This window comes from Pieris rapae, chromosome 5 (assembly GCF_905147795.1).
Source record: "Pieris rapae chromosome 5, ilPieRapa1.1, whole genome shotgun sequence".
Taxonomy (NCBI): Eukaryota; Metazoa; Arthropoda; class Insecta; order Lepidoptera; family Pieridae; genus Pieris; species Pieris rapae.
The window spans coordinates 7,238,988-7,252,993 of record NC_059513.1 but is presented as its reverse complement, the minus strand read 5'-3'; the positions used below and the strand labels follow the sequence as shown (position 1 = coordinate 7,252,993).

At 30.7% G+C, this 14,006-nt stretch overlaps 1 protein-coding gene across 1 annotated transcript; it reads left to right on the top strand.

Annotated features, from left to right (window-relative positions):
• Positions 1–2,056: 2,056 nt before the first annotated feature.
• On the top strand, positions 2,057–2,772 carry LOC110996672 (cytochrome b-like; the record flags this gene model as incomplete). Its single annotated transcript, XM_045628323.1, is given in 5 exon segments — positions 2,057–2,101; positions 2,103–2,165; positions 2,167–2,190; positions 2,192–2,423; positions 2,426–2,772. Coding segments are annotated over 5 exon segments (711 nt in total), but the record flags the coding sequence as incomplete, so codon positions are not given.
• Between the last annotated feature and the right edge of the window lie 11,234 nt (positions 2,773–14,006).

Here is a 14,006-nt window from a genome sequence, read left to right as displayed (position 1 = left end):
CATGCGTTCTTTATCATCAGTAAAATATCAAATTGTTTTAAGGATCTCATTCAATTCGCGTAATGTACGATCGTTATTTCTCGTAATAACGAAAATGAATCTTGATAAATTAAAAATCCAGAGGTGTCATTGCGGCCAAAAGCTATTTGGAAATGAGATCGTGGGTATTCATTGCGAATTTGTATTAAAATTCCATCCTTGATGTCGATATTTAGTGCCTGTCTATAATGCCTAGTAGGTCGATTTATCGAATTTCTCCTTTTGATATTGGAAAAGCAATAGATCTTGTTCGGCTTGATGAGATACCAAATACCAAATTGGTATAATTGAACTTAATATTCAATGAAGATCATTTGAGTTACGAAATACGGTATTAATATAGTATTTCTCATAGAAGGGTTCGTAGGAGACTTTTCATGTAAAGTTTTAGATGAAATTGTTCCATGAATTTTTATGAAACAATGTATGGTATTCGTCAAAGACTACATACGACCTCGTGCAGTATTTTATGTACCCATATACCTTAAACGGCTCTACCCTTGTACCCTTACTTATAACTTCGTCATGTTCTGGGTCTGTGCAATTTATTGCCGTTCATTTAATTTCCTCTCCAAACAGGGAATCAATCCCGATAAGGTGACTATTTAACCACAAAGTCTTAATTATATCTGTAAGTATTAATAATAATAATAATAATAGCCTTTATTCAGATACATTTTATTTTAATTTTTTTTAATTTATAATAATACAAAGTTCACACACACACCTGTAGCTTTGTATACTGCGCTTTAATAGGCGCCCAAGTTTGTGATCCACATGTTAGTACAGGTAAGTATTAACTATATTTAAATACTTCGAAACTTATAAATCTCTAATACACTTTAAACCCAGAATTAAATTCATGTGTTGTGCTGTGTAGCAATATTTTCAGTACGTGTTTAGTTTCTGAAGTCTCTCAAGTCTTAACTGAACTCGTTCAAGCGCAGACTACGAGACTCGTACGAGGGCGAGGAAATGACACGATTGTACTTGTTCTACTCTGGTGAAAATTTTCACTCAAGCGGAGAAATCAACAATATACGAAAAAGATGGAATACGTGTGTTGCTTAGTATGTGCACCATGAAATCTAATCGTACGTTTAAAATTGCTGTTATGAGATTATATCTTTAATTTTAAATTATATGCAATATATAATATTCGTTGTAATAAAAGTAATGTGAGAACTAAGTTTGTACAAATTAACTGTAATGTTTTATAAGACGTAACATGTTATAAAAATAAATCAAATAACAAAGGTTTAGTAGATAATGTCTAAGTTTTATTTTGTTTTTCAGCCTAGCAATATAAGAATTAAAGAATTACTTCCTATCTTCAATGATAAAAGACTTTCAATTATTGTTATATCATGGTGTGAATTTCAAAATTCTGGGATTGACGAGAAAAATAAAATATTTGTGAAGCTAAAATATTAGCTTAAGCAGATTTCAATTTTTTTATAATAATTATAATAATAAACCACTTATAATAAATCTATTATATGAATAAATCTTAACTCAAAACAATAAACAAATCTTCAATCAGCAACATATCAAAAATATACAACATTATATATTACATTTTCAATTCAATTTCAACCTTATTGTTAGAACATCAAAAACATAAAGATGTCAATGTTTTCTTTGTGGCGAAGTAACTAGCTCTTGTTTAGCGTCCCTTTATTGCCAATAGTACCTTTGTATCGACAGAAATTGTGTTAGTTCAACAAAGGATATTTTATTGTATTTCCAACTTTCTGACGCTATAATAACGGGATGGGAAAATGATCGCGAAACATTTATTTGTGCTTATCTCGTTGTAAAAGGATCCTTTATTAATAAGTTTTGCATTTTATTTAAATATACATATTTAAAGGGTTTCTTAATCGTCAATTCTTTTATTATTAGTATGTATTTTACAATCTTTCTAGGTATCGTAATTTTGTTCATTACTTTCTAAATGAGGTTTAGTTTTTTACTGTTTGCTAAAATTTTTAAGTGAAAATTCTTTAGCCCATTATTTAAAATTATAAATAATTCATTAATTCACTTGCCTTTAATATTTTTCACCTTCCAATATTTCAATTTGATGAAATTTTGGTTCATTATTAGCGTTATGCTTAACTCACGCTTACTCAAATTTTAACAGGACTTTTTTTTAACAATATATTATTATGCTAATATTGAAATAGCTTTCTATAGAGTAAATTACATCTGTCGAAATGTCAATTATGGATGATTAATTCAAAATTTACACGCAAATGGAGCATCATTTTTTTTAATTTGCATTTATATTCATATTGGCCGAGGTATTTACTATGAATCATTAAATTTTTTTTATACATTAATAATTGGAATTATTATTTTATTTTTATTAATAATAAGGCTTGAGGACAAATATATTTTTGAGGAGCTACAGTAATTACAAATCTTTTATCAGCAATCCCATATTTAGGAACTAGACTTTTAAATTGAATTTAAAGGGGAAATGCTGTTGATAATGCAACTTTAACCCGATTTTATAATTTTGCATTTTCTTATACCATTCTAATAATAACAATAATTCATTTATTATTTTTACATCAAACAGGATCAAATAATCCACTACGAACAAATAGAAATTTAGATAAAATTCCTTTTCATCCTTATTTTACTTACAAAGATTTTATAGGATTTATTATTATAGTATTTATTCTAATTTTATTGACATTAACAAATCCTTATATATTAGCATGAGGGTAAAATTTTAACGAATGAAACGTCACGAAGATACTTATTAGAACTTTAGATGGCAATTCTGTCGTATAACGTCATAAGCAGTGAACGCAGATATTTATTTATTTATATCATTATTAGCACGTATACAGTGTGAAAACAGTGTGTATTTAGATATATAGATAAATGGAGTATTCATATACTGGGTACATGATCAAAATCTGTTTCACTTCTGACATGTGTACTTCGTGTACGCAATCAGTTTTTTTTATTTCTTTTATTTCCTTGCTATTTTTATGGTCTAATAAATTGAAGTGTGTAAAATTTGTAACGTCATGTTTTCTTGTATCTTTTAAGCAAAAAAAGTAGTTTAAGTAAAAAAACGTCAGTTCATGTGGTGTAGTATCATTTATTATTCAATAAGAATTTTAATATAAAAATACACAGAAATTCATGAATAACAGAATAAGAATATTTAAGAAAAAGGCAACTATAGGCACTTATATAATTATAGTAGAACTGTTTTTTTTTGTCAGTTCACTCAACGGACAATGAAAACGTTCGGTCTTAGTCAAACCTTAAAGTACTAAGTATTACACTCACAAGAACACCGTTTGGTGTATCCTAACCCATTTGACTTTAATATATAAATAAAAACAGCATAGGCTGGTACACAACTGACGGAGCCCCACTACGGGAATCAAAGAATTCAGGAAGGTGGTATTTTATTAAAATTGGCAGTCACTTTTAATAGAGCATTGGAGTTCCACTTAATATTTTTAAATTGCAGCTGGAAAATGGTTTTCATACAATTTCAGCATAGTTCTCGTCTGAGGAATTCGGCTAGCAGCAGCAAAATAAATTGTATTATTTCTAAGAAATCTGACAACTAGCAGTTTTATTTACATTTTTCTCCCCGAACACTCTACTCAAATTGCCTTTCGGGTGTTTTTTAAGATAATATGTCATGTAAATATATTATTATTCTAACTTAAACGTAAGTAAGCGTAAGTCACCAAAATGCCAAAGGTAATTTGCCTTTAATTTACTAAAGTAACAATATATATTTGTTGTCAAACAAAATGCTTAATTATTATATTTGAGCGAGCATTCCGTCAAACGGAGCATGTAGCCCCAAACAATATCTCAGGAGCCGAGATTAAATTGTTTCATTCAAAAATAAGCGTTCCATGTTTACTCGGCTCGAAAGCAGAAATTGTATGTCGAAATACAAATTGAATAGGAGAAAGAAAATTAAAGAATGATGCGAAAGTTCTGCGATGAGGAATTATTAAATTATGAACATGAACGAGTTTTGTTTCCACTTAAGGAAGATATTGCACTTGTGGGCTCCAACTTTGGGAAAATTTCGAATAATGGTAGAAAGACAAATATTTGCACACTCTATAAATTCCTGTTTTAGGAGGAAATATTGTAGAAAAAACGTCAAGGTTACATGAAAATTCTTTCAATATTTACCCCGTACGAACATATTGTTGTTACATTTATTTAGCAAATATCATTAAATACTAAGTCGGTGAAAAGTATGAATCACAGTTTATCAGATGCTAATTAGATAAATTTGACCACATGAATAATGTTATATGTGTTTGCTAACAAAAATTTGAATTTAGAACATGCTGGACTTGGCCTGCGTAATTACAAAGCTTTCCAAAGACAAGATCCTACTCTGTGGACGTACCTTCAAAGTTTATAAGACGGGATGATCTCATTGAATAATGTAGAGGGTAAGGATGGAAATGGCATCCATCGTTTGAAAGTGCTTTAAAGTCAGTTCGTATAAGGCCGTATCCAGTGCATTCGATAAGTGAAAAGTGCTTAGTCATTGTGTCATGCTATTTTTGTTAAAAGTTTACCGCTTTGAGCGCTGAGAGATTTCGTTCGCTACGCGAATCCATTTACGAATTGCACAATTTAAATTTTAGCTACCGCCGGCGGAGAATTATTAACGGTGACATCTACAACAAAGAAAAAAATATAAATTGTCGTGTTTTACGAGCTTAAATTAAGTCGCTAAAACAAATTTTTCACTCGTTTGTTACAATTTTGTGTACAATTTGGGGCAAATCCCCTGTAATGGGACAAACAGGTGCATTTAAGGACATTTTCACTTTCATAAACATTTCGACGGGTTCAATAAAAGGGTCGGATGCTGACTTAATAAGGTAGGATCACTAGGCGCTTGCTATATTGTGAAAAGTCTTTTTTACGATTTTCGGTTTGACTGCGGCTTGAGAAACCCTTTTATGTTTTTATTTCTCATATTCCATTAGCTAACATCGTATAAGATTACGTTTTTTACGATTATCTCATTATGCGCATCTCTTTCTTAAGCCTTTACTCAAGCTCAATAAATATAAATGTAATATTGTATATGTAGTAATATGAAATTATTTTTATTGATTTGAGAGACTTTCCGTTTATCTTAAAAGGATAAATAGTTTTATGCAACAACTCTTATAAGCCATAAAACCAATATTATTTCACCGGGAATTGAACAAAAATTGTTCCGGTTATACGCCAAGTAAAATCCTTAAGCGTATTACTATGAACTATTACACGACATAAAAAGCAAAACCATATTTTTATTTAAAATTTCTTTTTTGTGTCATCTTCGAACATTTCAACTTTGTAATCTTATTAAAAATTGTTGGCTCTTAAAGTGTAGGTAAGTGTACTTACGATTTCAGTTAAGAAGAGCAATTTCCCGAACGAAATAAGTAGATACTTCACTTAATAGGTAGATCGTAAAAGGTTTGTGCTAAATTCTCCACCTACAGTCCTAGTTAAATAAATACTGAAGAAATAGTGCTCTTAGACTGTTTTATATGAAGTTGTAAATAAGGTAATTAAGAACGAATGCTTACTTTGCTCTTAATTAAAAAATTTTCAATTTCACACAGAAAAACACGCTTTTTAAGATGGCCTCCGTGATTGATAAGAACAGTTCTTTACAGCCACGTTATAGACACATTTTGTGACTGCAACTTAGAAAATAACCTACAAGTCCTCCAACTTATGTATCTGTTTCCTAATAAATAATGAAATCATCCGATGAAATCATCGCCGTCGCCGGGGTCACATGGCTGCGCCTGGCCCACGACATAGACGAGTGGAACCGAATGGAGGAGGCCTATGTCCAACGGTGGACAAACCAAAACCTAACAAGCAAATGATTATTCCTAAATGTTAAAGTGTATTTTTTTTTTAATTCAAAATCAAAATAAGTTTCAACGTATCTATTATAATTAAGTTTTGGAAATTAAGGCTATTATTATTTTATTTATAAATCAGCCATAACTCTTTAGAGCATCCTTCACGGTATGTATAACTATTATTTCGGGTAAATAGAATAATCGGTTGAGCCACACCCAGATTTTGAACGCACGACCGTAATCTGCAAAAATCCAGCCACTAGTTTACTTTTGGTTATCCATCTTTTTTTCTTCAATTTCTTTAACTATTAATATTCCTTTTTACTCCGTCGACAAGCGTACTATTGTAAAGCATACTTGACTCACAGATTATCGAGAATAGAATTAGATTCGACAGATACGCAACAGATTTCGCTGAAACTGAGAATCTAAGCTGTGTATTGTTTACTATATTGAATTTCATCAATCGGATGTGTCAGTAATTGGGTGAAAAGCGAACGGGCTGACTTGATTTACGCTGCAACGTAATTTCGCATTCCGACCGGGAAATTTTCATTTGACGTTATTCGTTAAGACTTGATTCTAATTAGTGGACTGGTTTTTATTTACGCTAATTGACCACTACCAATTACTGTGGTTTATATTATAGATTTTTTTAAATCATAGTATAAAGAAATGTACAAGCTCACCAGAATGGGTGGAAAATAAAAAACGGCGCTAATATCAGTCTTTCCTCCAACTTTGATTGTGTTCCCTTTGGAGTATAGATAATACCGTTGACCCTAGAGCTTGTGCTTTCCTCGCTCGAAATGGCACTATTTTAATTGGTTTTACTTTTTGAAGTTATACTTCTTTTGGCGCGATGGAGAATTTTGAGTGAATTTTTACGATGCGCGCGCACACCAACACCTAAATACCACATTACATTACACGATAACTATGTTCAAGTTCTACGAGTATTTTTATATTTAGAACACGTGTTTTGTAACAGTACAATTAAGCAGTGTGAATAAATATATATTATGATGATGTTTTTAAATCAATTTCATACACGACGGTGATAGTATTTACTCATTATTTATTTACCTAAAAAAATATTTTTCATTAATTTTTATTATTTATCGTTAATCACTACTGCATTTTAGTTATTTTTTTCCATACGCCAAAGAAGTATAACTTCTAACGCATGTACATTAGTACACTCATTCTTTTTTATATTTATCAATGTTAAATTATTTTATTATTATTACTGTACCGTAAGTTAGTTAATAGAAATATTATAAATACTATATGTTTATGAATTAGTACCAAATAGTTCTCATCACTCTGTGGACTTTTTACGCATACACAGTAAATGGAAACATCGGCATATACCGGCATAAACCTTTAAAACACCTAAAACCTGTAAACCTAAAAATTTGTGGTTTTAAAAACATTATTAATGTCTTTTAAAAGGAATTCAAATCACACCAGCCGTCCTCTCTCAGGTTTCAAAAATTCATAAAACCATGCGTTCTTTATCATCAGTAAAACATCAAATTGTTTTAAGGATCTCATTCAATTCGCGTAATGTACGATCGTTATTCCTCGTAATAACGAAAATGAATCTTGATAAATTAAAAATCCAGAGGTGTCATTGCGGCCAAAAGCTATTTGGAAATGAGATCGTGGGTATTCATTGCGAATTTGTATTAAAATTCCATCCTTGATGTCGATATTTAGTGCCTGTCTATAATGCCTAGTAGGTCGATTTATCGAATTTCTCCTTTTGATATTGGAAAAGCAATAGATCTTGTTCGGCTTGATGAGATACCAAATACCAAATTGGTATAATTGAACTTAATATTCAATGAAGATCATTTGAGTTAGGAAATACTGTATTAATATAGTATTTCTCATAGGAGGGTTTGTAGGAGACTTTTCATGTAAAGTTTTAGATGAAATTGTTCCATGAATTTTTATGAAACAATGTATGGTATTCGTCAAAGACTACATACGACCTCGTGCAGCATTTTATGTACCTATATATACCTTAAACGGCTCTACCCTTGTACCCTTCCTTCATAACTTCGTCATGTTCTGGGTCTGTGCAATTTATTGCTATTATATATTATGACTATTTAACCACAGAACACAAAGTCTTAATTATATCTGTAAGTATTAATAGTTATAATATTAGCCTTTATTCAGATACATTTTACATTATATTTTTTTTAAATACATATTAATAAAAAATTCAATTTTAATCCAAGTCTGGTGCATCTGTGTGCCCTTTTTTGGCAAAGGCCTCCTCCAAATCCCGCCATATTAATGCAGTATTCTTTATTTTGTCTCTTCTTGTTTTCCCTATATCGTTCCATCGCTCTTTGTCACACCAGTAGCTTTGTATACTGCGCTTTAGTAGGCGCCCATGTTTGTGATCCACATGTTAGTACAGGTAAGTATTAACTATATTTAAATACTTCGAAACTTATAAATCTCTAATACACTTTAAACGCAGAATTAAATTCATGTGTTGTGCTGTGTAGCAATATTTTCAGTACGTGTTTAGTTTCTGAAGACTCTCAAGTCTTAACTGAACTCGTTGAAGCGCAGACTACGAGACTCGTACGAGGGCGAGGAAATGACACGATTGTACTTGTTCTACTCTGCTGAAAATTTTCACGCAAGCGGAGAAATCAACAATATACGAAAAAGATGGAATACGTGAGTTGCTTAGTATGTGCACCATGAAATCTAATCGTACGTTTAAAATTGCTGTTATGAGGTTATATCTTTAATTTTGAATTATATGCAATATATAATATTCGTTGTAATAAAAGTTATGTGAGAACTAAGTTTGTACAAATTAACTGTAATGTTTTATAAGACGTAACATGTTATAAAAATAAATCAAATAACAAATGTTAAGTAGAGAATATCTAAGTTTTATTTTGTTTTTCAGTCTAGCAATATAAGAATTAAAGAATTACTTCCCATCTTCAATGATAAAAGACTTTCAATAATTGTTATATCATGGTGTGAATTTCAAAATTCTGGGATTGACGAGAAATCTAAAATATTTGTGAAGCTAAAATATTATCTTAAGCAGATTTCAATTTGTTTATAATAATTATGTATAATATTAAATCAATTACAATAAACTTGTTATATGAATAAATCAACAAGCAACATATCAAAAATATACAACAATATATATATACATTTTCAATTCAATTTCAACCTTATTGTTAGAACATCAAAAACATAAAGATGTCAATGTTTTCTTTGTGGCGTAGTAACTAGCTCTTGTTTAGCGTCCCTTTATTGCCAATAGTACCTTTGTATCGACAGAAATTGTGTTAGTTCAACAAAGGATATTTTATTGTATTTCCAACTTTCTGACGCTATAATAACGGGATGGGAAAATGATCGCGAAACATTTATTTGTGCTTATCTCGTTGTAAAAGGATCCTTTATTAATAAGTTTTGCGTTTTATTTAAATAAAGGGTTTGTAAACTATATTTTTTTATTATTAGTACTTTACAACAATCATTCTACGTATTGTATTTTTGTTTTCATTACTTTCTAAATGAGGTTTAGGTATCTTTAGTTTTTATTACTGTTTGCTAAACTTTTTTAAGTGAAACTTCTTTAGGCGCATCAGGGTAAAATCATGAAACGTCACGAAGATGTTCAGCGTTTTGGTCGAAGAAAAAGAAGAGAGCAATTGATATTAATTTAGTAATTACATATTAGAATTTTAGATAGCAATTCTGTCGTATAACGATTAGTAAAACGTATAACTTATGTAGTAAACGCAGATTTTTTATATATTTATATAATTATTAGCACGTATACAGTGTGTAAACAGTGTGAATATACAAATAAATGGCTTATTCATATACTTGTACATGATCAAAATCTGTTTCACTTCTGACATGTATACTTTGTAAACACTCACTTTTCTTTTATTTCCGTGCCTTGACATTTTTATTTTCTAATAAATTGATGTGTGTAAAATTTGTAACGTCATGTTTTCTTGTATCTTTTAAGCACATGTGTTATATTCGGACATAAAAAAAAAACGTCAGTTCATGTGGTGTAGTATCATTTATTATTCAATAAGTTTTTTATAATTAATATAAAAATACACACACGGGATAAACAAACAAATTCATGTATAAGCAAAATAATATTTACGACAAAAATAACTATAGGCAATTACATATAGTAGAACTGTTTTCTTGTCAGTTCACTCAACGGGCAATGACTTTGTTAGTCAAATCTAAAAGTACTATGTAATGGTGTTATTATATTCACAAACACATCTATTGGTGTATCCTAACCTATTTGACTTGGTTATATAAATTAAAACAGCTGTTACTACTGACGGAGCGAATCAAAGGATTCAGGAAGGTGGTATTTTATTAAAATTGGCAGTCACTTTTAATAGAGCATTCGAGTTCCACTTAATATTTTTAAATTGCAGCTGGAAAATGGTTTTCATACAATTTCAGCATTGTTCTCGTCTGAGGAATTCGGCTGGTAGCAGCAAAATAAAGTGTATTATTTCTAAGAAATCTGACAACTAGAAGTTTTATTTATATTTTTCTCCACGAGCACTCTACTCAAATTGCCTTTCGGGTGTTTTTTAAGATAATATGTCTTTTAAATATATTATTATTCTAACTTAAGTCACCAAAATGCCAAAGGTAATTTGCCTTTAATTTACTAAAGTAACAATATATATTTTTTGTCAAACAAAATGCTTAATTATTATATTTGAGCGAGCATTCCGTCAAACGGAGCATGTAGCCCCAAACAATATCTCAGGAGCCGAGATTAAATTGTTTCATTCAAAAATAAGCGTTCCATGTTTACTCGGCTCGAAAGCAGAAATTGTATGTCGAAATACAAATTGAATAGGAGAAAGAAAATTAAAGAATGATGCGAAAGTTCTGCGATGAGGAATTATTAAATTATGAACATGAACGAGTTTTGTTTCCACTTAAGGAAGATATTGCACTTGTGGGCTCCAACTTTGGGAAAATGTCGAATAATAATGGTAGAAAGACAAATGTTTGCACACTCTATAAATTCCTTTTTTACGAGGAAATATTGTAGAAAAAACGTCAAGGATACATGAAAATTCTTTCAATATTTACCCCGTACGAAGATATTGTTGTTAGATTTATTTAGCTAATATGATAAAATACTAAGTCGCTGAAAAGTTTATTAGATGCTAATTAGATAAACTTGACCATATGAATAATGCCACATATTATGTTTGCTAACGAAAATTTGAATTTAGAACATGCTGGAGTTGGCCTGCGTAATTACAAAGCTTTCCAAAGACAAGATCCTACTCTGTGGACGTACCTTCAAAGTTTATAAGACGGGATGATCTCATTGAATAATGTAGAGGGTAAGGATGGAAATGGCATCCATCGTTTGAAAGTGCTTTAAAGTCAGTTCGTATAAGGCCGTATCCAGTGCATTCGATAAGTGAAAAGTGCTTCGTCATTGTGTCATGCTATTTTTGTTAAAAGTTTACCGCTTTGAGCGCTGAGAGATTTCGTTCGCTACGCGAATCCATTTACGAATTGCACAATTTAAATTTTAGCTACCGCCGGCGGACGGTCAGGTTATAACTAATTATTTTCTCGGTTGGAATGGTATATGAAGCAAAAAATAATGTTGTGTGGTTTTATGTAACTACGGCAAAAGTGAAACTTTGTTTCACATTATAGACATTTATCTAAAAATTTTTGAAATAGTAATTAATAAATACACAAAATAACAAAGAACCATTATTTATTGTCAAATACATATTATAATCATCCGTAAACATTTAGGTAGTTGAATTCGTTTAGCATTTAAACATAAATACAACTTTCATATTCTATATGCTATATCCAAAAAGTTTAGAAAATTTTTTTATATACTAAAACTTAGATTTTATATTTAGTTAATTTAATAGTACAGGTTTAAAGAGGTTAATTCGTTGTATTTATAATTTGTAAGGCTGTCGAATTGATACTTACTACTACTACTAAGATCCTACTTCTGAACCTAACTGGTTTTAATCGTTAAAAACATGAGATAAAATTGGGGGTAAGTGTACAATTTATTGGCTATAAGTGTACGATGGTTTGCGCTTCTAATAATTACACTATACTAAAATATAATATATCGGTATCTTTACTAATGTTAGATTACATAACTAAGTGCTCGTTATCTTAAGTTAAAAACAAAATTTGATAAATATTTCCACACGCTATTTGAGCCTAGTCTATCAGTTATTTTAGATTGTAGTTCGATATATGAAGCAAATTTTAGACTTCATGTATTTGATTTAAACTTAAATGATGTACTATTTATAAAACATGTGGAGCAGTGTTGGCCTATTGGCGACTCTCATACCTGAGATCGTAGGTTCGATCCCCGGCTGTGCACCAATGGAGTTTCTTTCTATGTGGGCATTTAACATTTGCTCGAACGGTGAAGGAAAACATCGTGAGGAAATCGACATGTATTAGACCCAAAAAATCGACGACGTGTGTCAGGTACTGGATCACCTACTTGCCTATTAGATTTAAAAATGATCATGAAACAGATTCAGAAAGCTGAGGCAGAGACCTACGGAGGTTGTAGCGTCACTGATATATTTTTATTTATTAAACATAGATCCGCTTTCGTAGCGCGCTATCTTGCGTCCTTACGCATTTTCTTTAAAGCTGAAGCCTTTCTAGCTATTTTAAACATATATAAAAAGGCACAAAAGCGGTCCTACTTGTGACGTAGCCTACGAGAACCCACGTTCACTTTGATCAAAGTCTCTTCACGCAAGTAAGCCTATATTAAGCCGAAATTAATTACCAATTACAATTAAATGTTTACGAGGCGAAGCGATTTTCAGTATGCATGTATTTTTAAAGGATTTTCGTGCCTACTGTCTGACTGCTCCGCATAAATCTTCGCTGTTTCGTTGGGAAATGGGCCCGGCTTGTTTTTCACCTAGTGCTCTATCCATCACACCTGAATGTACCCTTTATCAGATTTATTAATTTCGTTTATGGAGCGTGAATGATACACGCAAACTTTTATTGTATATTTGACCAGTTCTAATCCATATATTTTCACATATTTATACACACAGTATGACGCAGTGGCGATGTGGTATAATTGGTTTCAATAAATAAATAGGATATTCCAGAAACCTTTGTGTTCTCATACAGTTGAGTTGCCTGCCAAACTGGATTGGGTAGGATCTCCCAGTACCAGCACACATTTTGCTTCAAGAGATCTCATTCAATGGTTAAATGATGACCTGTAACACATGTGCAAAACCTTTAGACGGGCATCAGTCTCACATAAACAATAACTATCCCTCAAAAAAAGAATAATTATTATTTACATACATTATTAATAGTTGTAACTTATCATGTATGAAGATTTGTGAAGTTTTTGTGAGAAAATAAATAAAGATTATTATAAGTATAATGTTCATTATTTAATTATTAGTCAGATCTTATAGATTTGTATGTATTTTAAAGTGAAAAAATATTTATACTAGCATTGTATGAATATTAGGAGATAATATAATTTTGAAAGACTCAGTTCATATTTTGGACAGACATTTCATTCCATTATAAATTTAGCATAAAAATTTACGCAGGAAATTTGTTTATTTCGCATTTTGGTGATTTAACATTCTTATTGAACTTCCAAGCTATTTTTATTTAACTAAACATAACAAACAAATGTATATAAAAAATAATATTATATTTATTATGTGGCAACATAGTGGGCATAAATGCCGACATTTTTAGGCGTAAAGCTGTACCATAAGTTATTATTTTAAATCAACTTTTTCATAAAACATTTTAGTTTTTATGTCACCTGTAAGATTCTCATAAAAAAATTATCGTTAGTTATACTACATTTCAAAATGAATGATATCGAAATACATAAAAGACCGTTCCAACCAAAACTGTGATTCCAAACATCCCATTCGGTACACAATTCATTTTTTATCTCAGGAAAGCTTTTTCAATGTACCGTTTGTTTTTCGAAGTGTCTTTTATAGATACTTG